General features: G+C 43.2%; 1 protein-coding gene across 1 annotated transcript in view; it reads right to left on the bottom strand.

Annotated features, from left to right (window-relative positions):
* Positions 1-20,325: 20,325 nt before the first annotated feature.
* mgarpa (mitochondria localized glutamic acid rich protein a) overlaps positions 20,326-26,020 on the bottom strand; it is a 43,750-nt gene continuing 38,055 nt past the window's right edge. The window contains exon 5 of the mRNA XM_067994089.1: positions 20,326-20,747. Within this exon, the coding sequence (XP_067850190.1) occupies positions 20,530-20,747 (218 nt within the window). The 3' untranslated portion in view covers positions 20,326-20,529. The remainder of the gene's footprint in view (positions 20,748-26,020) is intronic.

Below are 26,020 nucleotides of genomic sequence, written 5' to 3'. Positions count from 1 at the left end.
GGGCATCCTTTCCTGCAACGTATGAGGTAGACACACGACAACGCAAAATCGTCGAGCAGAAATTGATAGCCAAGTTCCGCACCCATGAGGACGGCCTCAACCGGGATCTTGGGTTCATGTCACGCTACACGTTATCCCACCAGCGAACAAATGTTATCTGTTTTTAATATAACGGGTCAGTTGCTGTCTTTTCTATGTTTCTACCTCTCTATCTCTGTTTTTTTTTTGTTTGTTGTTTTTTTTGGTGATTTGTATATTCTGAGACCTGGCAGGTAACACCTGTCTGTCTGCACACTGATTGCCTTGGCAACGGGCAGTTGAAAAAACTGTCTGTAATCACCAAGCATTGTTCTGTGAATTATAAATGCGACTTCATTTCGAGGATTTCATTTCCACATCGTTCACCTGAGGAAGGAGGTAGCCTCCGAAAGCTTGTGAATTTAAAATAAAATTGATGGACTATAACTTGGTGTCGTAAAATTGTTTACAATTGTCAACCCCAGTCCATCACCGGCATCTCCACATCATGAGGAATTTCAAGGCAGAGGTGGAAGTAAACAGTCTTGGTAGTGGATAGGATATGACATTCAAGAACTTCTCTGGGTTGAACAGAAGAGCAAAGTAGCCTTCTGGCACTACAAAGGAAAGTAAAAAGAAAACTTACCTGAAGGGCCTCTTCAGCTTCCCAATCCTTTTCCCACTGGCTTTCACCTGGCGGGAAGGACATGACGGTTTCCCCACTCAGGCTGAAGTTAAAATTACTGTCAGGGCCCAATGATATCATCAGACCCCGATTACCATATGTGAATTAGGACCCCACTGGCATTGGGCAGGTGGCTTAACTGCCTGTCCAGAAGCATCTGTTAAAATCGGAAATGGTGGGATTTGGGCAGCTTTCCGGTGGATAAGTAATCCAGGACATTTTATCTGCCCGGCAAGTAGGTTAAAATCACTATCCCTGTATTTTCCTGCGAAAAAACTGTTGAATAAACTTCAAGTAAGGTCATTACTTTCCTCTAAGAGTATTTTGAATGAAAAGTATTTTCCCAGACTTTTCTTTTAATATAACATAACTCAATATGTGGATTACAGACTATCAGATGGGTTCAACTTAGTATAGCACTACAGTAGTGTTGAATTTCACGGATTCCAACATTTAATTGGCAAAGTTAACTTTTATAGTCTACATTGTAAGGTAACATTGTTATGCTTCTAGTATTAAGCCACTTATACACTGCCACCATTTTAGTTTGGATTCCAGGAGACCCACACCATGAATTGGCTCAGTTCCTTTCATTTACACTGTTAGACCCAGGTCCCCCACCCTGGCAGATAACTGATAGACAAAATCTGGTTAACACCAGGATCACGGTGTTAGATTTAGTAGTATAGGTGCCAGTAGCTGGCTCACGGCTTTAGAAATTGTAATTACCAAGTTAATTCTTGCTATATAAAAATCCTTGCATCTGCACTTTTAGCGGGCGTGTTAGTGGATTGGCAGACTACTAGTGATAGCTTGGTCTGAAGGATTTAATAATGAAGTGTTATTGGTGTAATACTAGAGAAAGAAATCCCTCTTTACTTGGTTTTATTGCATTTTCATTCCTCTGATAAGTACCGACTCTGTATTGTCTTAAGCAATGCATTAGCCTCAATTGAAAGAATTAATCCTTTATTTCTTCCTGTGGGTCAAGTCTCTCCTACAATTATCCTCCCATTTTGCAATGTAGAGATGTTCAATATATTTCTCCCTTGCAACAGTATTCCATCTTATTCAGTAATGATTGGAAAACCGTTTTGTAATTAACAACTTAAATTGGTTAGATCATCATCAGTCATAATCACAATACATGCTTGGAAATTCATAATATACACAAATATAATAGCAAAGCTAATAGTTACATAATCAGACAATTGGTACTTATGGATGTCAATCATCTTTAGTTGAACGAATAAAATTGCAATAGAGCATGCAATGAAAAGTAAAAAATATATGAATCTTTTGGATTTCTCAATTAGTAGGCCTTGCTGGTTTTCTGTGCATCATCTTTGCTGCATTTTAAATCAGCATTGCAGGTTTACTGTGCATCATCTTTGTTGTAACTTAAGTCAGCATTAGTAGGTTCTGAATAATCAAACCGACAAACATGAGAAATCGGCTCATCTGTAATAGAGATAGAACAAATAAATCTTTTCTCATTACAGATCATTTGAAATGTTCACATTAATCTACTCTGCAATTCACAACTTCTTTACAGCACCCTCTTTTCATTTTCCCTGTAACTAAGCCTTGACTGATTATTATGCATCATTTGAATACAATACCAATTTGCTATTGGGTACAGATATTTCAACCTGATGGGCCATAGGTGGCTATCTCTCTAACAATTTCTGGCTAGGGAGGAATTTTTTTAACCTTTATGGTGTTCAAATTGTGGTAAAATAGAGCACGCTAGGGTAGATTTTCTGATTGGGCCTCCAATTGGGCGTTAGTCAGCCAGTGCATTATTAGCATCCACTCAACCTTCACTGAGTTTGCAGAGTCAGCTTTATTTACATAGCGTGGGTAAGCCTTCAGCCCGGACTGGGCCTGGAATTGGGAGCTCACCTGAAGGAGCAGGAAATCAAATGTATGCAGCCTTTAAAGGGCTTCTTATTCAGGGTAAACTTAAAGTAAGTGGATGCATCCAGAGCTAAAAATGTCTGTGGCAAATACTAAGACTGCTAATATTTCTAATGTATGTTTCAGATTTTACAAAGGCTGTTTGGGTAATAAAAATACCGAGCAAAACTCAATGACCTGCACAAGAAATGTGGAGGTTGAAAACCAAGTATCTATCCCAGGGCACCCTCCCCAAAGAACAGATTGCAGCATGCCTGGAATGAAGCAGAGGAAGAGGACTTGAGGCATCAGTTGACCATTGCAGTCACTGGCAATAACAGCATTTACCCTTTCTGCAGATGGCACAGCTCTGCATCTGGCTGTCTGCTGACCCAACGGTTGCGTAGCCAGTTCTGCACCATCATTGCCAGATACCTGTGCCTGTATATGTGGATGGCAGGGTATCAGTAGGTGAGCGCAGTTTGCCTTTGGTGAAGTCTAACCAGCTTGAAAGCCTCCATTACTCCTTTTCTTCCTTCAAAAAACGTAAGTAAAGTGTGATTCTCATTGAGACACCCATTGTCCGAATATTGTGGATATGTCAAAAAAAAAGTGCCAGAACACTTGACACAAAGCCTCATGACCAATCAAAGGAAACGGGAAAGAAACCAAAAAATTCATTTCCATAAACAGCACACCCTAGTAGTCTTGAATTCCCATTTTAAATGGAAGGTTAGGTGACTGAGTGTTATGCCAGAAAAAACACTTGGAAATCGCCTGGATGTCTAAATAATGTCATTGGAGGCTAATTGTAATGTAATTAACTGTAAACTTGGGCACTTGTGATACCAGAATAAAACCCGATTGGGAAATTGGATGGGATGATAAAAGAATGGAAATCTGGTGTGACAGATTTTCATCCAACAAATTGCATTTATATAGCGTCTTTCACATAGAAAAGATTCCCTAAGCACTTCACAGAGGTGTAAGGAAAATAGACACCGAGCCAAAGAGGGACACTTTAGGCAAGGTGACCAAAAGCTTGATGGGTTTTAAATAGGATCTTAAAGGAGGAAAGGGAGGTGGAGAAGCAGAGCGAAATTCCAGAAAGCGAGACCTAGGCAACTGAAGGCATAGCCGCCAATGATGGGATGATCGGAAGAGAGGATGCACAGGAGATCAAAGTCAGAGGAACGGAGAGTGGGGGTGGGAGTGTTGTATGGCTGGAGAAGGTGACAGAGATTCGGAGGGGCAGGCCATAAAGGGATTTAAACACAAGGATGAGAATTTTAAATTTGATCTGTTGGGGAACAGGAGCCCAATGTAGGTGAACAGGGATGGTTGTGATGAGTCAGCCAGACTTGGTGTGGGATTGGATACAGGCAGCAGAGTTTTGAGAGTATGGAGGGTGGAGGATGTAAGACTGGCCAGAAGGGCATTGGAGTAATTGAGTCTGGAGGTGACAAAGGCATGAATAAGGGGTTCAGTGGCAGATGGGCTGAGATAGGAACTGAGGCGGGCAATGTTACAAAGGTGGAAGTAAGCAGTCTTCATGTTCCAGAGGATACAAGGTCGGAAACTCAGCTTGGGGTCGAACAGAGGGTCAATGTTGCAAACAGTCTGATTCGGTGTAAGACAGTAGATGGGGATAGGATGGGAATGGAGTCTGGGTGGGAGTCAAAGACGATGGCTTCAGTTTTCTGAATGTTTAGCTGAAGGAAGTTACAGCTCATCTAAGACTGGATGTCAGACAAGCACAGAGTCTGTGGAGGAGTCAAGAAAGATGGTGGAGAGGTAGAACTGGGTGTCATCGCATTACATGTGGAAGCTGACCCCATATCTGTGGATGATATTGTCAAGGGGCAGCATGCATCCATTTTTCTACTTGGTTATGCCCACATTATGCCTGTTAATTGTAGTAAGTTTTACTTCCTACAGCATTCTTGCAACTGCAAAAACCTTTTAGAAATATTGCTGTAACTGTACAAGACACTGAGCTCCCAAGACTGTGTGATCCATTTTAATTCCATTGTATTGTACGAGGTGCATAGGTAAGATCATTTGTTTATCCGTGATTATTTCGAATGGTGTCACCCCTGGAGACTTACTAGCTGGTAGTGGGCCTAATAACCATCAATGTAAGGGCCAATTTGACATTCCAATTCGTTCCACTGGAGGATATATATTTTATCAGAATGTTTACCACTCTTCAGTTTGCATACTCAACCTGACCTCAAGATTGGAGGTGATATGTTACTTAGATTTTCCTTTTCATTCGTACTGTTATCTCAAATTTAGTGTATCAACTCTGCCTCTGTCAGATTCTGTTCTCAGTGGCAATTTCTAACAGAGGCAGAGTTGATGCACAGTTTCTCCTCCCAATTCCAAGAGTCTATTAAGGGGCTGAGTGATTTCCACATATGTCCCTATGAACTTTTGGGGATAGTTACACAATCCCAGGACCTGGTCAATTCCTTCAGCTTCATGATCCAAATTTTGTCTGCTTTCAATCCTATCATTTTATGGTTGGAATTCCATCTTCTTCTATAGTTTAGTCCATGTCTTCATGTATCATTGGAACCACTGTCCTTCCATCATGACCAAACCACCTTTACTCCGGCATTCCTTAACTGTGTCAGTGCACACCGCAGACCTTTGTGCTGTTCTGGCCAAGTTTTGCCTGGCATTAGAATGTTGTCTACATAAATTACATTTCCTCTGTCCTATGCCTAATTCAGGAATATATTAAGTTCTGCAGTTGAATTGGCATAACCAAAGGGATACCTATTCCATGTGTACTGTCTGCTGTTGAATGAAAGGCTAACTAAAGTTGACACTCTGGATATACCCTAATGTTCCAAAATTCATTTACAACATCCAGTTTTTGTTCCAGAGAAACTGGCAAAATTCTGATCAATGTGGGGCAATGAAATTGGCCGGGTCTGTTGTCTATAATCCACACTAATTTTCAGTTTCCATTAAGTTTCAGTGCAGGCATGATAGCAAACTTTGAAGTGCAACTGCACTTACTTACAACCTTATGTTCCAAACATATGTCTAAAGTATATTGTATTGAATTGTAGGCTACTTTTGGAACTTTATACTGTATCACATAAAGGAAAGACTTGGTTGCCTCTCTTGCTATTTGGACGACATATACATCTGCCTTTCTTCAATGCCAAGAGTCACTTACAAATCTTAGAATTCATAGAGTATGTGATGCCTTTTTCATTGTTTCTCCAGTCCTAATTCATTGGCAATCTTAATTTGTTCTTCAATCTGATCTTCAAATCTAACAGGTGGTATTATCCTCTCAGCTCCAGTCTTATCTTGAAATTCTTCATTCTCTTCTTCCTTTTCCACATCAACAGCATCCACTTTCAACTGTGACTGTTAACTTTGAATTGTATCATCTCAATTCTCTTGGTTAGGGTAAGTTTTTCTCTAGGTCTCTGTGCTCAGCAGGTTGCATGTTGTTACTCTCATCCTGAAGGGGTTTGTTCACTGTTCCTCTGATTACTTGTGACTCCAACTCTCCAGGATGCTATTGGAAGTTCATTTGCTTCTTCTGAGAGCGAATTCTTCCAGGTCGTCTATCATGGGTGATAATTAATCCGGCACAGATAAGGACTTCACTCTCAGCACAGTCCTCCAACTTGTTGGTAAAATTCCTTGGTCTTCTGACCTCCGTCTCTCAATTTCGCTGTGCAAAAGGAGGTCCTTTCCCTGAGCCCATAAGATGCAATGATAATCTAAAAGAATAGATTCTCATCAGCAAATCACAACCAAGAAATCATTTTCTTTGCAAAATATCACGTACACCAGAGGAAATACATTTTTTGCTCCAAATATGAATTTCATCCAATTATATTCAATTGCTCTTTGACCTTCACCATTGTACCCAAAGGGCTTTAGTAGGTATTGGTAGGTAACAGCATTAGTCATCTTCCTTCTTCGTGTGATAAGATTACTAATCAAAGAATCAGTGCCTTTGTTATTAATGCCGTTTCTGATCCTGAGTCTACCAAGCCTTTACAGACCATACTCTTCGTGATGTGACTTCCCCGATATTGTCTGCTTACACACGTGTGATCATTTCTCATCTTCCTTTGCTCTTCTTCCATAGCATATTCACCAAATGTCACTTTGTCGGAGGCCTCATTAATATTCTCATCAGTTGGACCTGAATGTCTGTCCTCACTTAAGCCAAAATCTTCAACTGTTAAGAGAACATCTGGATCAATTCTACGGAAGAACTGGCCACTTGGGAATATAATTCCTGGGTATCTCTTCGGTCAGCACACCTACCTGTCTGGGTAGGATCATCTGTGCTTAGTGATAAATTGGTGTTTGAGTTTTGTATATTTGGGGAAGGTGCCATTGCATGTTGTGGCCCTCTTCGTCCACTCGTATAAAAACATAGGAACAGGAGTAAGCCATTCAGCCCCTCGAGCCTGTTCCACCATTCAGTTAGATCATGGCTAATAATCTCAATGGATCTGCTTTTGTTTCATATCCCTTGATACCCTTACCTAACAAAAATCTATCAATCTCAGTCTTGAAAATTTCAATTGACCCAGTATACATAGTCTTTTAGGAGACCAAGTTCCAGATTTCCACTACCCTTTGTGTGAAAAAGTGCTTCCTGATTTCATTCCTAAATGGCCAAGCTTTAATTTTAAGATTATGCCCTCTTGTTCTGGATTCCCCCACCAAAGGAAGTAGTTTATCTGTATCTACCCTTTATCATTTTAAAGACGTTGATTGGTGCATTGTATAGTTTTGATTAGAATGTATGCTTAAGTTTTATATAATGTTGATATTTCCAATTTGCTTTTTGTGTGACTGCATTTTGTGCTTGCATAGATTTGTGGGTTTGCAGGGAACTGCTATCAGAAGCGTCAGCTCCTTTTACAATAATTTCTCTGTATCTATCCTATTGAATGTCTTAGTCCTTTTAAATATCTCAATTAGATCACCCCTCAATGTTCTAAACTCATGGGAATACAAGCCAAGTTTATGAAACCTGTCCTCATAATTTAACCCTTTAAGCCCTGGTATCATTCTGGTGAATCTGCACTGTACCCCTTCCAAGACCAATATATCTTTCCTGAGGTTCGTTGCCCAAAATTAAATGCAGTACTCCAGATGGGGTCTGACCAAGGCTCTGTACAGCTGAAGCATCACTTCCTCACTTTTGCAATCCCCTTGAGATAAAGGCTAATATTCCATTAGCCTTTTTGATTACTTTTGTACCTGTGCACTAGCTTTCTGTGATTTGTGTACATAAACACCTAAATCCCTCTGCTTCTCCACAGCTCCCAGTTTCTCACCATTAAGAAAATATTTTGATTTGTCTTTCTTAGATCAGTGGATGACCTCACACTTCCCCACATAGATCTCCATCTGCCATAGTTTTACCCATTCACTTAGTCTATGTCCTTTCGTAACTTCCTCCTCCCATCCACACAAATTACTGTGCCTCCTAACTTAGTGTAATTTGCTAAATTAGATATACAACTCTTGATTCCTTTGTCCAAGTCATTAATATATGGTGAAAAGATGAGGCCCCTGTACAGGTCCCTGGGGAACACAACTTATCACATCCCGCCAATCAGAGAACGAACCAGAGAACGACTTGGACTTGTTATGATGTGGCATCCATCCTCTTTCTTCCATTTTTCTCATTGCAGCCTGGATACCTTTGTCCAGTGGCCTTGCTGTTGGTTCTAGTATTACCTCTGTTTATATTTTGGAACTACTTAGTTGCATTTCTCTGGACTGTTACTTCTGTTTCCTAGAGAATCTGTTCCTCCTGAATTAAAATTCATGTTCCCAGCTCCAAGTATCCTCAAATTAGTGTTCCATTGAATTATTGATTGTACTACAATCCTAGTTATCCCTTTTGGCTGTTAATTGTGAAGGTTTTGGTACTCTGCCACTTTCTATGTAATAACGCAGGTGCAATGGTGATGATGTATATGTCAACTAGTGGACTTATTTTCCTTTTATTCAGTAGGTCCTATGAAAACCACACAGCAGCCATGCTTCATGAGTTTTCTCCATGATGGCATAGCTGGAGGAATCCTCACTTATTTGGAAGAGGATCTTTTTGTGAACATTGGAGAGCAGATTATTGCAAAACACCCTAGCAAAATCTTTCTCCTTCTCAGCTCTGGCTATGTATTCCCTGCTGCAAAATATATGTGATCAAGTAAAAGGTTTACAGTTAAAGGTTTTTGGCTATTCAATCCTTTATAAAGATTGCTTTCAAGATTGCCTCATCCAACTATTAAATCCATTATATATTCCTTTTGTAGCAGCTCACATATCTCTGGCTATGTCTGCTATTTATGACTTGTTCTACCCATGTTTGCACTGTAGGGGCCACATGAGAGATGAAAACCCTTAGTTTTCACAGGCGTAGATGTGAGTTAACTGCAATTAAATGTTCAAAAATAGAGTTTGTGAAATACTGTGGAATTAATATTTGGTGATCCGTTTGCTTTGCAAGGATCTTCTCTGTACAAGGCAGAGATTATGGCCCCCATATTAATGGGGAGGAGTGCGGGGGAGCCCGTAATCAGACAAAGAACCTGTTAAGGCCGGGGACGCGGAAGCCCTGCCGAGCTTAACAGCAGGGCCTCATTAGAATATTGTTAGGCCGCCTCCCGCCTGGCAGTTGGCCAATGGGAGGGGGAACCAGCAGCAGGAGGCCACAGCTGGGGACCCGTGGGGAAAGTCCCCGGCACTCAGAAGGGAGCATAAGCTCCGGGCTGCGATCGGGGTTGGGGGAGGCTGGAGATTGGGGCCAGGGGGAGGCTGTAGATTGGAGCCGGGAGGGGGGGGGTGCTGGAGATTGGGGCCAGGGGAGCAGAAGGCTCTAGGCAGAGATGGGGCTGGAGGGGGGAGAGGCTCCAGGCAGTGATGGGGCTGAAGGGGGGAGAGGCTCTGGGCAGTGATCGGGGATGGGGGAGGCCGAAGGCTTCCTTGTGAGGCCTGAGGGGGGCACTCCTGCTCCTCCAGGCTTACAAGGAGTGCTAAAAACACAGATCTTTAGCACTTACCTTTGGGAGCCGGCAGCTCCCGACTTGGCGCCGTTGATGCCATTAGGCCCCGACTTTGGAATGTTAATTAGACCCCTGCCTGCCTTTTGCGGGACCCTTGTCAATGGCCTGATTTCTGTATATTAAAATTTAAAGGGGTGGCAATGAGGCTGGGTTGCTCGATCATGATATTTTAACCCCCACTCCTGCTTGTCAGGGGGTGGGGCTGGGGGAGTATGCGTTAGCTTCTGGTGGGTCATTTAATTTCTTTAATCTAAACAGAACCATGTAGATATTCTTTTTGGGAATTAGAACTTCCTCAACCTCCTTCTGGACAGACGGGACATATAAAGCAGTTAAGGTACGGTTTTAATGTGGTAAATCTAATGCTTACGTCATCTAGATATATCTTAACCAGGAATTTCACATAATTATGTTTGTTCATCATGGCATTGGGGACCTCCCAGTGAGCCTGATATTTGCTTTGTTTCACTAAAACGAGAATAAAATTATCTGGCCTTTCTGGTGCTGTTGTGTCCTTGCAATATGGTCACAATAGGTTTTCTGGTGACCTTAAGTACATTTCAGATTCTTCAGTACATGTTAGGCTGAAGTGGTCAGATCATCCCTCACCCTGTGCAGATATTCCATCACATTCTTATTATTGCCAAGGGATTACTCTGATTAAGTCTCTTTGATCAACAACAGTTGCAAGCTATAATGTACAACAAAAACAACAACTTGCATTTATATAGCATCTTTAACATAGGAAAACATCCCAAGGTGCATCACAGGAACATATTAAGACAAAAATTGACACTAAGCCAAAGAAGGAGCTATTAGGACAGGTGACTAAAAGCTTCGTCAAAGAGGTAAGTTTTAAGGAGGGTCTTAAAGGAGGAGAGGTGGAGACAGAGAGGTTTAGGAAGGGAATTCCACAGCTTAGGCCTAGTTGGCTGTAAGCACAGCCACCAATGATGAGGCGAACAGAGTGGGGGATGCACAATAGTCCAGAATTGGAGGAATGCAGAGTTCTAGGAGGGATGTAGGGCTGGAGGAAGTTACGGAGATAGGAAGGGGTGAGGCCATGGAGGGAACGGAACACAAACTTGAGAATTTTAAAATTGAGGAGTTGGTGGACCGGGAGTCAGCGAGCACAGGGGTGATGGATGAGCGGGACTTGGTGCGAGTTAGAATACAGACAGCAGAGTTATGGATGAGCTCAAGTTTATGGAGGGTGGAAGATGGGAGGCCAGCCAGGAGAGCATTGGAATAGTCGAGTCTGGAGGTAACAAAAGCATGGGTAACAGTTTCAGCATCAGATAAGCTGAGGCAGGGGCAGAGACAGGTGATATTAAGGAGGTGGAAGTAGGCGGACTTTGTGATGGTGAGGATATGGAGTCGGAGGCTCAGCTCAGGGTCAAATAGGACGTCAAAGTTGTGAACAGTCTGGTTCAGCCTGAGACAGTGGCCATGGAGAGGGATGGAGTCGGTGGCTAGGCAATGGAGTTTCCGGCGGGGACCGAAGACAATGGCTTCGGTCTTCCCAAAATATAGCTGGAAGAAATTTTCGTCGGACAAGCAGTGTGACAAATGAGATACAATGGAGGGGTCGAGAGGGGTGGTGGTGAGGTAGAGCTGGGTGTCTTCAGCGTACATGTGGAATCTGATGTTGTGCTTTCGGATGATGTTGCCAAGAGGCAGCATGTAGATGAGAAATAGGAGGAGGCCAAGGATAGATCCTTGGGGGACTCCAGAGGATGCGCCCTGCTTTCTAACAGCCTATCAATAACCAGTCTACACTCACGCAAGAAGAATGGCAACTTGGGCAAGGTGCCACCGGGCTACATATGTCAATAGAACTGTAGCCCAGCACAACTCAGCATGCAGAGGAGATGATGGGAGCAAGCAAATGGGGGCGGGGGAGGGGGGATATGTTCAGCTTTCAAAAAAGGCTGACTGATGTGCTCCTAACAATTTACTCACAACTTTCATTTACAAATTAAAAAGCTTATCTTTTTTTAAAACATTATTGACAATAAATAAAGTCATTTAGGAAAAAATAATTCCCTATGGGACTGGAAGACAAAAACAAGACCACGCTCCCTGATATCCAATTTTGGACAGATGGATTCTTGGCATTTTACTCTGAAAGGTATAGAATAACAAACAAAATTAACAAAATTCTGAAAAGGAAATCAAAATTCTACATTCATTTTGACGTTTGCTGTTATGGTTAAGATTAATGATGGTAACTCCACTATAACAAATAGTAAAGCTACTATTTAACATAAATACAGAGAGAAGAGAACACAGACAAGAGAGAATAGTGAGAAAGATTTACCCTCAAAATGCCTGGCTTTGCTCAAACAAAATCAACCAAGAGTTTAACCCCATCCTGAAGCACACTGGAGTCACACATCACCACAAATGCAGGGAAGGGAGCAAATAAGAAATGTAACAAGATTAAATCTGAGCCTCCCAGCACAAGAAGAATGCAGCTACCTTTCCTTTTCAAATATAGTAAATTTGATTTTTATCATTTTTGATCTGATTTGTTTATAAATTATCTAAATTTGAGATTTTCGTTCCATTAGATTTGGTATTCTGCTCCCTCTCGATGTCTGGATTCCGGACTAACCCAATGATATCCTGCATACATTGATATCTCAGTTCAAAAAGGTTCCTGTTGACAGTGGAAAAAGGAGAAATGTCAACAGGAGCTTTGGAGAGGGATCCACTTGTCAGGTGTTGCTGGAGCACTGACTATGAGCTCATGCATTTTTATGTACAAGTACATCAAGTATGTATTGTTGGCATGCATGTGTGTATCTGTGTGCATACTTGAATGTGCATATGTATATGTGTGTTTGTGCATGTTCACGGGGCTTGATTTTTAGAACATTTGCAGCTCTGAAGGTAGATTTTGAAATGCACATTTGTTCCACAAGTATCTTTTGATCTAGCTTGCAATGTCTGATTGGCTTCGAACCCCCCAAAAAGGCTTTTGTGTGAAACTGGTCAAATGTGGCATTTTATTCCTGAGTGCATCTCTCTGCACCTGCCCCCTGCACACACATCTTTGGCTCATCTACTCCCTGGTACATGTGGATAAAGGAATCACTTATGGGGCTCGATTTTGGCGTCGGGTTTCCGGCGGGTTTCCAGCGGGGGGGCCCGGAAAATCCCGATATCCGGTCACGTGACCGGATCGCGACGAAATCCCGGCCACTTCCGGGTACCGCGCTGACGTGCGGGGCTGCGCGCGCAAGCCCCGCTGGTGGGAATCCCGCAGGCAATTAAAGCCAGCGGGGTTCCACTTGAGTGTACTTACCTTGCTTGTTGAGGTCAGTTAATGAGCTGAATCAGCTGTCAAAAGAGGAAGTGTGGGATTTTAGGTTCAAGGCAGTGAGCTTCACACACTGGGGGAAACAGTCTCTCTCCAACCAGGCGTGTTGCAGCCAGCAGCCTGTGGCAGGTGCCAAGGTGCACTCCACGGGGGACAGCCCTCACCCACGCAGGAGGCCACCGCGTCACATAGGGCAACCCCTGCCCACCACCACCCCCCGCCAAGCCAGAGGACAGACCGACACGAAACCGCAGCCCCAGTCCGAGGAACCACCCACCTACCCTGCACAACCCCTCAGACCAACACCTGCCAGATGGGTGGTGTGTGGACACCCTCGGAGGACGAAGAGCATGACCAGCCCCAGCAGCCTCGCAGTCCACGCCGTCCGCCGCAGAGACGTGGATCCCCCCAACACGGTGTTGTTGCACGCCCACCTGCACAGCAGGAGGGAGGGCTACCGCAGAGAGAGACGCATCGCAGAGGGCACTACCCTCGCCACAGGGTCCACAGACCGAGGCGCAGCTCCCCGGACCTCTCCGAGCAGCAGTGCACAGGGAGGCGCAGATTCGCTCGACATGTAGTCGTGGAGATCTGCAGGCTCTTTCATGCCGAGCTGCTCCTGGCTGGCCCCAGCACCAACTGCTTACCTGTCGCTGTCAAAGTCACCACTGCCCTCCACACCTTCTCCTCCGCATCCTTCCAGGGTGCAGCCGGCTACACCGCCGATGTCTCTCAGTCGTCTGCGCGGACGAGCCCTGCAAATACACCTGCACCTACTCTGCAGTAACACGATGGGTGGCATCAGTGGTGGGTCCTCATAGTGATACCCAGGAGCGGGCATTATTGGACACAACGGACAGGATTCGCGGAGACATGGCAGTGGTGGTGTCAATATAATGTGTGCTGTTTGTTGCTCTGAAATTCAATATTGGTAACACCCATGACAAACCCTCAGACACCCTTGTGCACCCCCTTCATGATCACGACACGTTTGCCTTACGCTGCCTACTGCACATATGTGATGCATGCCCTGTGGCTGCAGCACAGGTGGTGGCAGGTTGAGTGAGGCTGGCCGTGAGGAAGATGCACGAGAGGGTGAGTATGGGATGGAGCAATGAGATTGTATGAGGATTGGGTTGCGTGTTAGTGGCAGGATGAGTACTGGCGAGGTGAGTAGGTGGAGGTAAGATGAGGATGGGGTTTGAGTGGGTATGAAGGGTGATATTACAGAATAGTGTTGGCGGTGCCGAAGGAGATGTGGGGTGGGGGCAGTGTTGTGGCAGACGGAGTGCAGGGGAAAGATTTCGTGTTCTCACTGCGGCTGACCTACTGCGGTCATTGCAGCGCCTCCTGCACTGTAAGCAGGTGGGCCATATGTTGGTGGCGCAGGTGACCCCCTCTGCCACCTCGAGCCAGGCCTTCTTGGTGGCAGAGGCAGGCCGCTTCCTCCCGCCCACCGGGTGGAAGATCTGTGTCCTCCCCCTCCTCCTCACCCCATCTGATGATACCTGGGGTGAGGCATCATTAAACTGGGAGCAGCCTTCCCCCTGGCCTGCTCCATGCTGCAATTTGTTCCATTGGTTGCAGCATCTGTCAGTGGAGGACTGCCCCTTTAACTAGAGAGCCTCCAGCTGACAGATCGTACTGCGCATGCGCAGCCCGACCGACGCGCAGGCCAGCGCTGTGGACCCCGGAGGAGCAGGTAATTGATTCCTATTAGTGGGTTGCCTGCTACGATCGCGCAGGCAACCCACTAATTTCGCCGAGCGTGTTGACCACGCTCCCGGAGGACCACCCGCTGGGAACCCGCAGGCCTGCTAAATTCGAGCCCATGTTCTTTCAGCAGCACATGAAATAACCTTGAATAAAATGTAATTAAAGGGCCTAAGGAGTGAATGGTGTCCCAAACCTAAAGAAATATTATTGTATTTTTTCACCTCAAGTTATTTTTAATTTGAATATTCTCCCAAAGGGAAGATGCTGGTGAATTGAGAAAGTACTTGATAGTGGAATGAATTTTGTCTCCTTCCTGTGTTCTAGAAAGCACCCAGTGATCTTAATCAATCCAATACGTTTTTGACCCGTATACAACGTATTAAAGGAATCCACTGTCGCACACCCCAATTTCACTATCTGAGAATAGTAATCTCAGGTCCCAGCTAAAGCCATGAAATGGAACACCTTCCAGTGAGGATCAGTGCTTCATCACCGGAAAAAAGGAAAAGTTATCAGATCTCCAGCCAACCCACTCAGAGAGATGAAACCTCTGTCAGACTCACTCTGTGGGGGAGTCTAAAACTTGGGGCCATAAATATGTAACAGTCATTAATAAATAGGGAATTCAAGAGAAACTTCTTTACAGCAACAACAACACCAACAACTTGTATTTATATAGCGCCTTTAACGTAATAAAATGCCCCAAGGCGCTTCACAGGAGTATTATCAAACAAAATTTGACACTGAACCACATATGGAAATATTAGGGCATGTGACCTAAAGCTTGGTCAAAGAGGTAGATTTTAAGGAGTGTCTTAAAGGAGGCGAGGCAGAGAGGTGGAGAGGTTTAGGGAGGGAATTCCAGAGATCAGGGCCTAGGCAGCTGAAGGCATTGCCGCCAATGGTGCAATGATTAAAATCTGGGCTGCGCAAGAGGCCAGAATTGGAGGAGCATGGAGGTCTCAGAGGGTTCTCGGGCTGTAGGAGATTACAGAGATAGGGAGCGATGAGGCCAAGGAGGGATTTGAAAACAAGGATGAGAATTTTATCTCTTTATTCAGAGAGTGGTGAGAATGTGGAACTTACTACCACATGGAGTGGTTGAGGCGAATAGCATAGATGCATTTAAGGGGAAGCTAGATAAGTACATGAGGGAGAAAGAAATTGAAGGATATGTTGAAAGGGTGAGATGAAGCAAATAGAGTGGGAAGAGGCTCTTGTGGAGCATAAACACCTGTTGGACCGAATGACCTGTTTCTGTGCTGTAAATTCTATGTAAGATGCTGTCAGATAGCCCCAGACGGGCTCTGATGGTAACCATGAAAACCAGAGACAAAATTAAGGACTACTTGACGACAAGCAACAGTTTTCTAAAATCTAAAGCACAGGGGAACCTCACACAGCATTAACATTCACACCCACTGGATGAATGCCTTTATGTAGGTTTATATTGACTAGCTTTTCCATTTTCAAGAAATCTTTGATCACAAGCTATTTATCCAAGTTAGCAATGAGCACTCAGTCATTCCAGCAAGGGCTCCTGAGAGAAATATAGTACAGCTAAAACCTTGTCATTAAAGCTTATTATACATCCCTTCTTTAATCACAAGATGACTGTGTACATGTGAATACAATTTATTAAGGTGTATGATGAATAGTTCCACATGTCCAGTAATCCCATCAATATGCTATTGTCAAAGGCTGCCCAATGGATGAGCTTGTTGAGGCAGTGGGTAGCTGAGCTATGCAGACCAGAGGGTCCCCAGGTTTGATTCCCAGCCTAAGCTCTGATAGCTGATTTCAGCCAAGTTGGCAGTAGGGATGCTACAAATGGTCTCAGCTTTCCTCAGTCAGGGAGGGGAAAATCTGACAGGACTCCAGCTTTTGATCATTACCTAGCAACCTCTGCTGGAACTGCACATGCGAGAATATCAGGTGAGAATAGGATTGGGCCCGGCTGTGAACCCTTCCACGGTTAAATAACCAGGCTCACAAATGAAGAATGGTCACTTGCGTAAATTGTCACCTCCTTTCAGCCATGTCAACATAGGGAGTCACTGGGGGTAATTTCCGACTTCACCGCCTAGGCGGTAACCTGGTAGAGTGGATTGCCTGCCCTTTAAAGAATCTGATCAATTTTCATTCCATTCATTTTAATGGAGCAAAAATTGGATGGGTTCTACAATGGGTGGGTGATCCGCTCTGCTGGGTTACTGCCCAGGTGGTGAAGTTGAAAATTGCACTTTTCCATTGGGAAAGAGGGAAAATCAGAGAGAGAGTTATCATGGGACAGCCACAATATGGCACTGGTAGACCTGGAAGTAGGTCTCCAATCTCCTAGCTGCACAGAGAATGCAACTAGAGGAGAGAAAAATTAATAAAGCTACTTGCTGAAGTCACACCTCTCCCATGTGGTTCTTTCCTGCTGACAATACTTCCTTATCCTTCCAATTTGCTCCTCTTCCCTCCTCTTCATAAAGGCATTATTTCCTTGTTGAGGTATGGCTCCATGGGTACCGCTCACCCTCTGGTACTTCTAGTGGCCATTATTTATGTGTGGTGTTGACAGATTATTTGACCAAAGATTTCTCAGCATCACAACCAAGCCTGATCTGTCTTCACTTGGCATCCATACACGTGCACTTCCATAAGTGATTGCTAATGATCAGGAGTGGTAACCCGGGACAATTTTCCCCAGCCTAATGCAGAGGTACTAAAGAAACTGTAGCACTTCTATTAGCACTTCTATTGCTTTCTGACTAAAATCTGCTAATTCAGCATTAGATTGGGAATCAAACATGGGACCATCCTCGTCTGTGCGACTCAGCAACTCAGTGGATAAATTCATTCAACTATTGAGCTGGCTCCACTTTAAGCATTGTAAGTTTCTATAAGTATTTAACATGTTGACTTTGAAGAAATTGCTATGACCATCCTTCAAAGTGGGTTACTGAATCGTAAGTAGAAGTTAAGTGGGGAAACTTACCAATATCATGCACTTCACAGAACCTCTGAATTTCCTCCTTTGCATTATAAAACCGAGCTGCCAATATCGGCTGGGTTTATAGGAATGAAGGGAGCTCAGGTAGACACTATAGGGGTAACCTTATGAGTTCCCTCTTCTGATGGGGACCATTAAAATGAAAAGCATGGGCAGTGCTTGCCAAATTTCAGATATGTGCACTGATGGGCAAGGCTCCCTGCCAGAAGCACAGACTCATACCCCTTATACACAGAAAGGTAAGTCCTTCTGTCGTTGTTCGGTTAGTTATCATTGTACTAAGAGAAAAAAAATGTTGTGGATTCTCTGAACAACAGACACAATTCCATAGATATCACTAGATCCAGATGATCATTCCTAATATGAAATATCTTTTATTCTGTTTAATGTGCCTGTAATACAGTTCCTTATTATAATCCCTGTAATTTGCTCATTCTGTACATATAGTTATTGAGAACTGGGACCATGGAAATCTCATCTGTGAAATGCAACTGGACAGGCTTGAACTTTGTAGTAATGTTAGATTTGATAGAATGGAGCTTTGATCAATTGCCTTTGGTGGTAAGGAAAACATTTCACAGAATATTTGTTCAAGAGATTAAATAAATAAACTATATGGAGTCCATGATAGCGCAAATTGTACATGGTCTATGGAAAGAACGGGTTCGATGGGCCAAAAGGTCTTCCCTCTTCCCATGCTATCTTAAGTCCCTAATGTTATTACATAGAACATACTGACCACACCAGAACATAATTTCAAATTTGAAGTTTTATTATTAATACTGGGCCATAATTTGCTGTGGCAGGGTGTCTAACGGCGTTTGCCATTAGTTTGCCAACCCCTGCATGTTGAGGTCTTTAAATTTTTTGTGTGGCAAGTTGCTGAAAGTGTGAGCCGATAACGTCGCAGTGAGGGAAATAGGGCATCTGGGACCTGAGTGAACAGGGCAAGCAACTGTGTATCTCCTTAACCAGATTGAAGGATTATGAAACTAACAGCACAAGGGCTGAGAAGGAAGTGTAAATTAGAGTGGTGAATTCAGTGCCAAATCAGATATAGAAAGAGAGAGAGAGAGAGAGAGAGAAAAGAGACAGAAAGGAAAAGTAAAACAAAATAGTTTACATTTTATATTTTTAAAATCTAACAACAATTAAAGGAATGAGAGTCCACAATTGTAATAGTACCAGAGAGGTTGTTTGGCAGTTGTTTATCACATCGTTAAAAGGGTACTTAGCCTGGAATGGGCAAGACTTAACTTTCTGTGGCGAGTTTAGTTTGTATCTACCGTGCAAATATAGCGACTTCACGCTGTTCAATGCATTTCAACGGTGAGCCAGACAGAGAGATAATTTTTGTGAAGCCAATGGAGGAGCGATGCAACTCGAACGCAACTTTTGGATATTTGAGTTTAACTGCGTACCTGCCCTTCGCCTGAAGTTGCTGTACCATTTCCACATAAATAATGGTGTGTACCATCTGCCTCACCGTTATTTTGACAGCAAAATCTGGGCAATTATTATTCTCCACACAATTATTATTGTTATTATTATTATAATACAGTGCAGTTGTAACGATTCAAGGCCTTTTGTCTTCTTGAACTATATGTACAGGATGATCAAACCCCATACATTGACATTTGTAGGTAAATATTTTAACTGCCCAACATAAACAAAGATCATAAGAACTCCCATCAAATTCTGCATAAATTATAATTTTTATATTATATATATTACATATATAAATACTGAAATTAGGTTTTAAATGTAATATTAAATTGGTTTGCACAAGAAGGGCACATTATAACTTGCGGAAGACGGTTCAAATATCCAATAGGAAACTCTTTACACATGCTCACCCTTGGAAGCCACAGACTGGTAAGGGTTAATTCCCAAAGTGCTCAGTGTGTTAGTGCTCATATTTCATGCTGAAGATTATTAATCTGTTATTCTAAAAGAACGCTAACTAGGGAAATCTCCAGAGAAATCAAGAGAGGGTAAAATAAAGTACAGTTCTCCCATTGTCAGCCTACTATGGCTCCATTTCCAAAAATCATTGAAAAAAAAGATCGACACAACGCACCCAGATTTTATCACACAATTGAAGAATGATCATACTTGCGTTATAATTTTCAAATGCACTAAAGTAATTATGAAAATATGCTGAAGTTTTGTTTTGCATTATTTATAAAATATTATTCCACACACATGCATGGTAATCAAACTGAGATATTTTTCTGTATTTATATTATAAAAATATAAATTGGTTTCAAAATAATATCCCAAGTCCTATTACCATTACAATAGATCCTCACTGTTAGTTATCCAGTCAGTTTGGTTTATGGATATTTTTCCTGTCTCAGTTTTAGCCTATGACATATCCTCTATTCCTTTGCTTACATTTATCTATGATGTGGAGATGCCGGTGATGGACTGGGGTTGACAATTGTAAACAATTTTACAACACCAAGTTATAGTCCAGCAATTTTATTTTAAATTCACAAGCTTTCGGAGGCTTCCTCCTTCGTCAGGTGAACGATTTTTCACATCGTTCACCTGACGAAGGAGGTAGCCTCCGAAAGCTTGTGAATTTAAAATAAAATTGCTGGACTATAACTTGGTGTTGTAAAATTGTTTACATTTATCTAGGACGTCATAATTTTTTTTAAGAATGTGTGGAAAACATGTTGCATATAAGCTTGTATTTCAGGTAAATTCAACCTGCGTAGGCCGACAAAAGGGATAGCCATCTACTGAAGGAGAGATAAGCTATGATATACTTCTACTGAAGTATATGATTTCTGGCTGGAGAGGTTGGTTAACCTTTGACTGGAGCAGGTGGTAGCACAACTTCTGTCACTTCCTCTTCTGCTGAAGCCTCTCCCTCCAATGGGCTCTCGTTGGGTTCTACAACTGTTGAAGGACTTTCAGGTTGCTCGATAGCATCAGCCGCAGGGACTTCGGCCTCTTCTGTTACTGACTCCGAGGCCTCTCCACCAGCTTCAGCCACTTCAGGAAACTGGACTTCATCTGATTCTAATCATAGTTCAACATAGCCACGTCAAAACATATCAAAGCACAGTATTCGCTATACTTAAAGAGGAACTTCACCCCAACCAGAATGACAGTGCTACTTGTAGCAGAATATACAGTAAAACAAGCAATTTATTCAAAAAATGAGAGCAGTGTACTGCATGGTCTGATACTACACCATACAGACCAGGGATCCCATATTGAAATCCCAACCTGTGTTGCATCATGTGATCGCAGTCAAAGCAGCAATTGGGCACAAAAATTGGCCTCAGTACCAGTGGGCCAAGAAGGGGAAAAAATCAGCCAGGGTTCTAATCCCAACCAATCCAGTGAATCTTGCTGGGGACTGATTGTGTGTGGGTGTCAGGCGAGGACAGGTTCATAGTGAGCAAGGATGCTCTTTATAGTTTAACAGACTATCGATACCTAGTCTGCACTCACACAAAATGAATGGCCACTTGGGCAAGGTGCCATAGGGCTACATGTGGCTCCTTGTGGACGTGGATAGCACGTTTCAGGAGGTCGTCACCCCACAGCTTAAGAGATTGCAGGTAGAGAGGGACTGGGTGACCGCCAGACAGACAAGGAGGACCAGGCAGGTAGTGTAGGAGTCCCCTGATTGCATCTCACTCTCTAACCAGTATTGGTGGGGGAAAGGGTTCTTCTGGGGAGTGCAGCCAGAGCCAAGTCCACACCACCATGGGTGGCTCAGCTGTACAGCGGGGGGAGGATGAAGGTCAAGAGAGCAATAGTGATAGGGGATTCTATAGTTAGGGAAACAGATAGGCGTTTCTGCGGCCACAGACGAGATTCCAGGGTGGTATGTTGCCTCCCTGGTGCCAGGGTCAAGGATGTTACTGAGCGGCTGCAGGACATTCTGGAGGGGGAGGATGAACATCCAGAGGTCATGGCCCATATCGGTACCAATGACGTAGGTAGAAAGAGGGATGAGGTCCTGCAGGCAGACTTTAAGGAGTTAGGAAAGAGATCAATAAACAGAACCTCAAAGGAAGTAATCTGCAGATTACTCCCGGTGCCACGCCCTAGCGAGTATCCAAATAGGAGGAGAGAGAAGGTGAATGCATGGAGAGATGGTGCAGGTGAGAGGGCTTTAGATTCCTGGGGCATTGCGACCGATTCTGGGGGAGGTGGGACCTGTACAAGCTGCACAGGTTGCACCTCAACAGGGCCGGGACCAATATCCTCGCGGGGAGATTTGCTAATGCTGTTGGGGAGGGTTTAAACTAGCTTGGCAGGGGGATGGGAACCGGAGTGTAGATTCAGAAGGGAGCGAAGCAGTGCTGGAAATGGAAGGCAGAAAATTAGTAAGTGAGATTGGAAGGCAGAGGAAACAAAGGTTAGAAACTAGACAACAAAGGAGTTTGGCAGGGCTTAATGGTATATACCTCAATACATGGAGTATAGTGAATAAGGTAGATGAGCTAAGGGCACAGATAGACACGTGGAAGTATGATATCTTAGCTATTACAGAAACATGGCTTAAACAGGGGCAGGAATGGCAGCTCAACGTTCCTGGTTACAGGGTTTTCAGACAAGATAGAGAGGGGGATAAAAAAGGAGGGGGGTGGCAATATTGGTTAAAGAAATAATTACGGCTGTGAGGCGGGATGATATGTTAGAAGGATCATCAAATGAGGCCATATGGGTTGAACTAAAGAACAAAAAAGGGGCAGTCACACTACTGGGAGTGTACTATAGACCACCCAGTCAGAGGGAGATAGAAGAGCAAATATGTTGGCAAATTTCTGAGAAGTGCAAAAACAATAGGGCAGTAATAGTAGGGGATTTCAACTACCCTAATATTAACTGGGATACAATCAGTGCAAAAGGTCATTCTTAAATTACATTCAGGAGAACTTTTTTAGCCAGTACATAGCAAGCCCAACAAGAGGAGGGGCAGTTCTGGATTTAGTTTCAGGGAATGAAGCTGGGCAGGTGGAAGGAGTATCAATGGGAGAGCATTTTGGTGGTAGTGATTATAATTCAGTTAGATTTAGCACAGTTATGGAAAAGGACAGAGATAAAACAGGAGTAAAAGTTCTAAATTGGAGAAAGGCCAATTTTACTAAGCTGAGAAGTGATTTAGCAAAAGTGGACTGGAAACAGCTACTTGAAGGTAAATCAGTGTCAGAGCAGTGGGAGGCATTCAAGGGGGAGATTCAACGGGTTCAGAGTAACCATGTTCCCACAAAGAAAAAGGGTAGGACTGCCAAATCTAGAGTCCCCTGGATGACAAGAAGTATTCACGGTAAGATATGGCAAAAAGGGAAGCTTATGTCAGAAACCGAGAGCTCAATACTGCAGAAAGCCTGGAGGAGTGTAGAAAGTGCAGGGGTGAAATTAAAAAGGAAATTCGGAAAGCAAAGAGAGGGCATGAAAAAATACTGGCAAGTAAAATTAAGGAAAACCCAAAAATGTTTTATAAACACATAAAGAGCAAGAGGATAACTAAAGAAAGAGTAGGGCCTATTAGAGGCCAAAAAGGTAACCTATGTGTGGAGGCAGAAGATGTGGGTATGGTTCTTAACGAATACTTTGCGTCTGTCTTCACAAAAGAGGGGGATGATGCAGAGATTGTAGTTAAAGAGGAGGAATGTGAAATATTGGATGGGATGAACATAGTGAGAGAGTAAGTATTGAGGGGTTTAGCATCTTTGAAAATAGATAAATCACCAGGCACGGATGAAATGTATCCCAGGCTGCTAAGAGAAGCAAGGGAGGAAATGGCGGAGGCTCTGACCATCATTTTCCAATCCTCCCTGGTGTGGTGCCAGAGAATTGGAGGACTGCTAACGTTGTACCGCTGTTTAAAAAGGGAGAAAGAGATGGACCGATTAATTATAGGCCAGTCTAACCTTGGTGGTGGGCAAATTATTGGAATTGATGCTGAGGGACAGCATAAATCATCAATTAGAAAAATATGGGTTAAACAAGGACAGTCAGCATGGATTTGTTATGGGAAGGTCGTGTCTGACTAACATGAATGAATTTTTTCAGCAGGTAACAAGGAGGGTCGATGAGGGTAATAAGTTTGATGTAGTCTACATGGATTTTAGCAAAGCTATTGACAAGGTCCCAAATGGCAGACTGGTCAAAAAAGTAAAAGCCCTTGGGGTCCAAGGGAAAGTGGATCCAAAATTGGCTCAGTGGCAGGAAGCAACGGGTAATGGATGACGGGTGTTTTTCCAACTGGGAGGCTGTTTCCAGTGGGGTCCCGCAAGGCTCTGTAATAAGTCCCTTGCTTTTGTGGTATATATTAATGATTTGGACTTGAATGTGGGGTCTTGATCAAGAAGGTTGCAGATGATACAAAAATTGGCCATGTGGTTGATAGTGAGGAGGAAAGCTGTAGACTGCAGGAAGATATCAATGGACTGGTCAGATGGACAGTAAAGTGGCAAAAGGAATTCAATCCAGAGAAGTGTGAGGTAATGCATTTGGGGAGGGCAAACAAGGCAAGGGAGTACACAATAAATGGGAGGATACTGAGAGGTGTAGAGGAACAAAGGGACCTTGGAGTGCATGTCCACGAATCCCTGAAGGTAGCAGCACAGGCAAATCCAGTGGTTAAAAAGGCATACGGGACACTTTCCTTTATTAGCTGAGGCATAGAATATAAGAGCAGGGACGTTATGCTAGAGCTGTATAAAACATTGGTTAGGCCACAGCTTGAGTACTGCATATAGTTCTGGTCACCACATTACAGGGAAGATGTGATTGCACTAGAGAGGGTGCAGAGGAGATGGAGAATTTTAGTTCTGAGAAAAGATTGGATAGGCTGGGGTTGTTTTCTTTGGAACAAAGGAGGCTGAGGGGAGATTTAATTGAGGTATATAAAATTATGACAGGACTAGATAGAGTGGATAGGGAGGACCTATTTCCTGTAGTAGAGGTGTCAGTGTCCAGGGGGCATAGATTTAAAGTAATTGGTAGAAGGATTAGACAGGAGCTGAGGAGAAATTTTTTCACCCAGAGGGTGGTGGGGGTCTGGAATTCACTGCCTGAAAGGGCGGTAGAGGCAGAAACCCTCAACTCATTTAAAATGTGCTTGGATGTACACTTGAAGTGCTGTAACCTACAGGGCTACGGACCAAGCGCTGGAAAGTGGGATTAAGCTGGATAGCTCTTTTTTGTCTGGCAAGGACAAGATGTGCTGAATGGCCTCCTTCTGCGCCGTAACTTTCTATGATTCTATGTGTCAATGGAACCCGTATCCTAGCATGACTCAGCATGCAGTGGAGATGAGGGGAGCAAGCAAATGGGAGAGGGGATGGGAGGGGCGATACATTCAGCTTTCAAAAAAGGCTGACTGATGTGCTTCTAACTCTTTATTCACAACTTTCATTTAAGAGCTTTTGCTGAACAGATTTTCAAGCTCTTACCCTATTACAAATTAAAAAGTTTATCTTTTTTAAAAACATCATTGATAATAAATAAACAGTCATTCAGGGAAAAATAATTCCCAATGGGACTGGAAGACAAAAACAAGACCACGCTCCCTGATATCCAATTTTGGACAGATGGATTCTTGGCATTTTACTCTGGAAGGTGTAAAATAACAAACAAAATTCTGAAGAGGAAATCAAAATCTACATTTACTTTGACATTTGCTGTTCTGGTTAAGATCAATGATGGAAACACCACAATAGCAAATAATAAAGCTACTATTTAACATAAATACAGAGAGAAGAGAATGTAGACAAGAGAGAAGAGTGAGAAAGATTTACCCTCAAAATGCCCGGCTTTGCTCAAACAAAATCAACCAAGAGTTTAACCCCATCCTGAAGCACACTGGAGTCACACATCACCACAAATGCAGGGAAGGGAGCGAATAAGAAATGTAACAAGATTAAATCTGAGCCTCCCAGCACAAGAAGAATGCAGCTACTTTGGCTTTTCAAATCTAGTAAATATGATTTTTATCTTTTTTGATCTGATTTGTTTATAAATTATCTAAATTTGAGATTTTCATTCCATTAGATTTGGTATTCTGCTCCATCTTGATGTCTGGATTCCGGACTAACCCAATGATATCCTGCATACATTGATATCTCAGTTCAGAAAGGTTCCTGTTGACAGTGGAAAAAGGAGAAATGTCAACAGGAGCTTTGGAGAGGGATCCACTTGTCAGGTGTTGCTGGAGCACTGACTATGAGCTCATGCATTTTTATGTACAAGTACATCAAGTATGTATTGTTGGCGTGCATGTGTGTATCTGTGTGCATACTTGAATGTGCATATGTATATGTGTGTTT

Source organism: Heptranchias perlo, chromosome 1 (assembly GCF_035084215.1).
Source record: "Heptranchias perlo isolate sHepPer1 chromosome 1, sHepPer1.hap1, whole genome shotgun sequence".
NCBI classification, from domain to species: domain Eukaryota; kingdom Metazoa; phylum Chordata; class Chondrichthyes; order Hexanchiformes; family Hexanchidae; genus Heptranchias; species Heptranchias perlo.
Note: the sequence above shows the minus strand (reverse complement) of the source record. Positions and strands in the feature narration are given on the sequence as shown.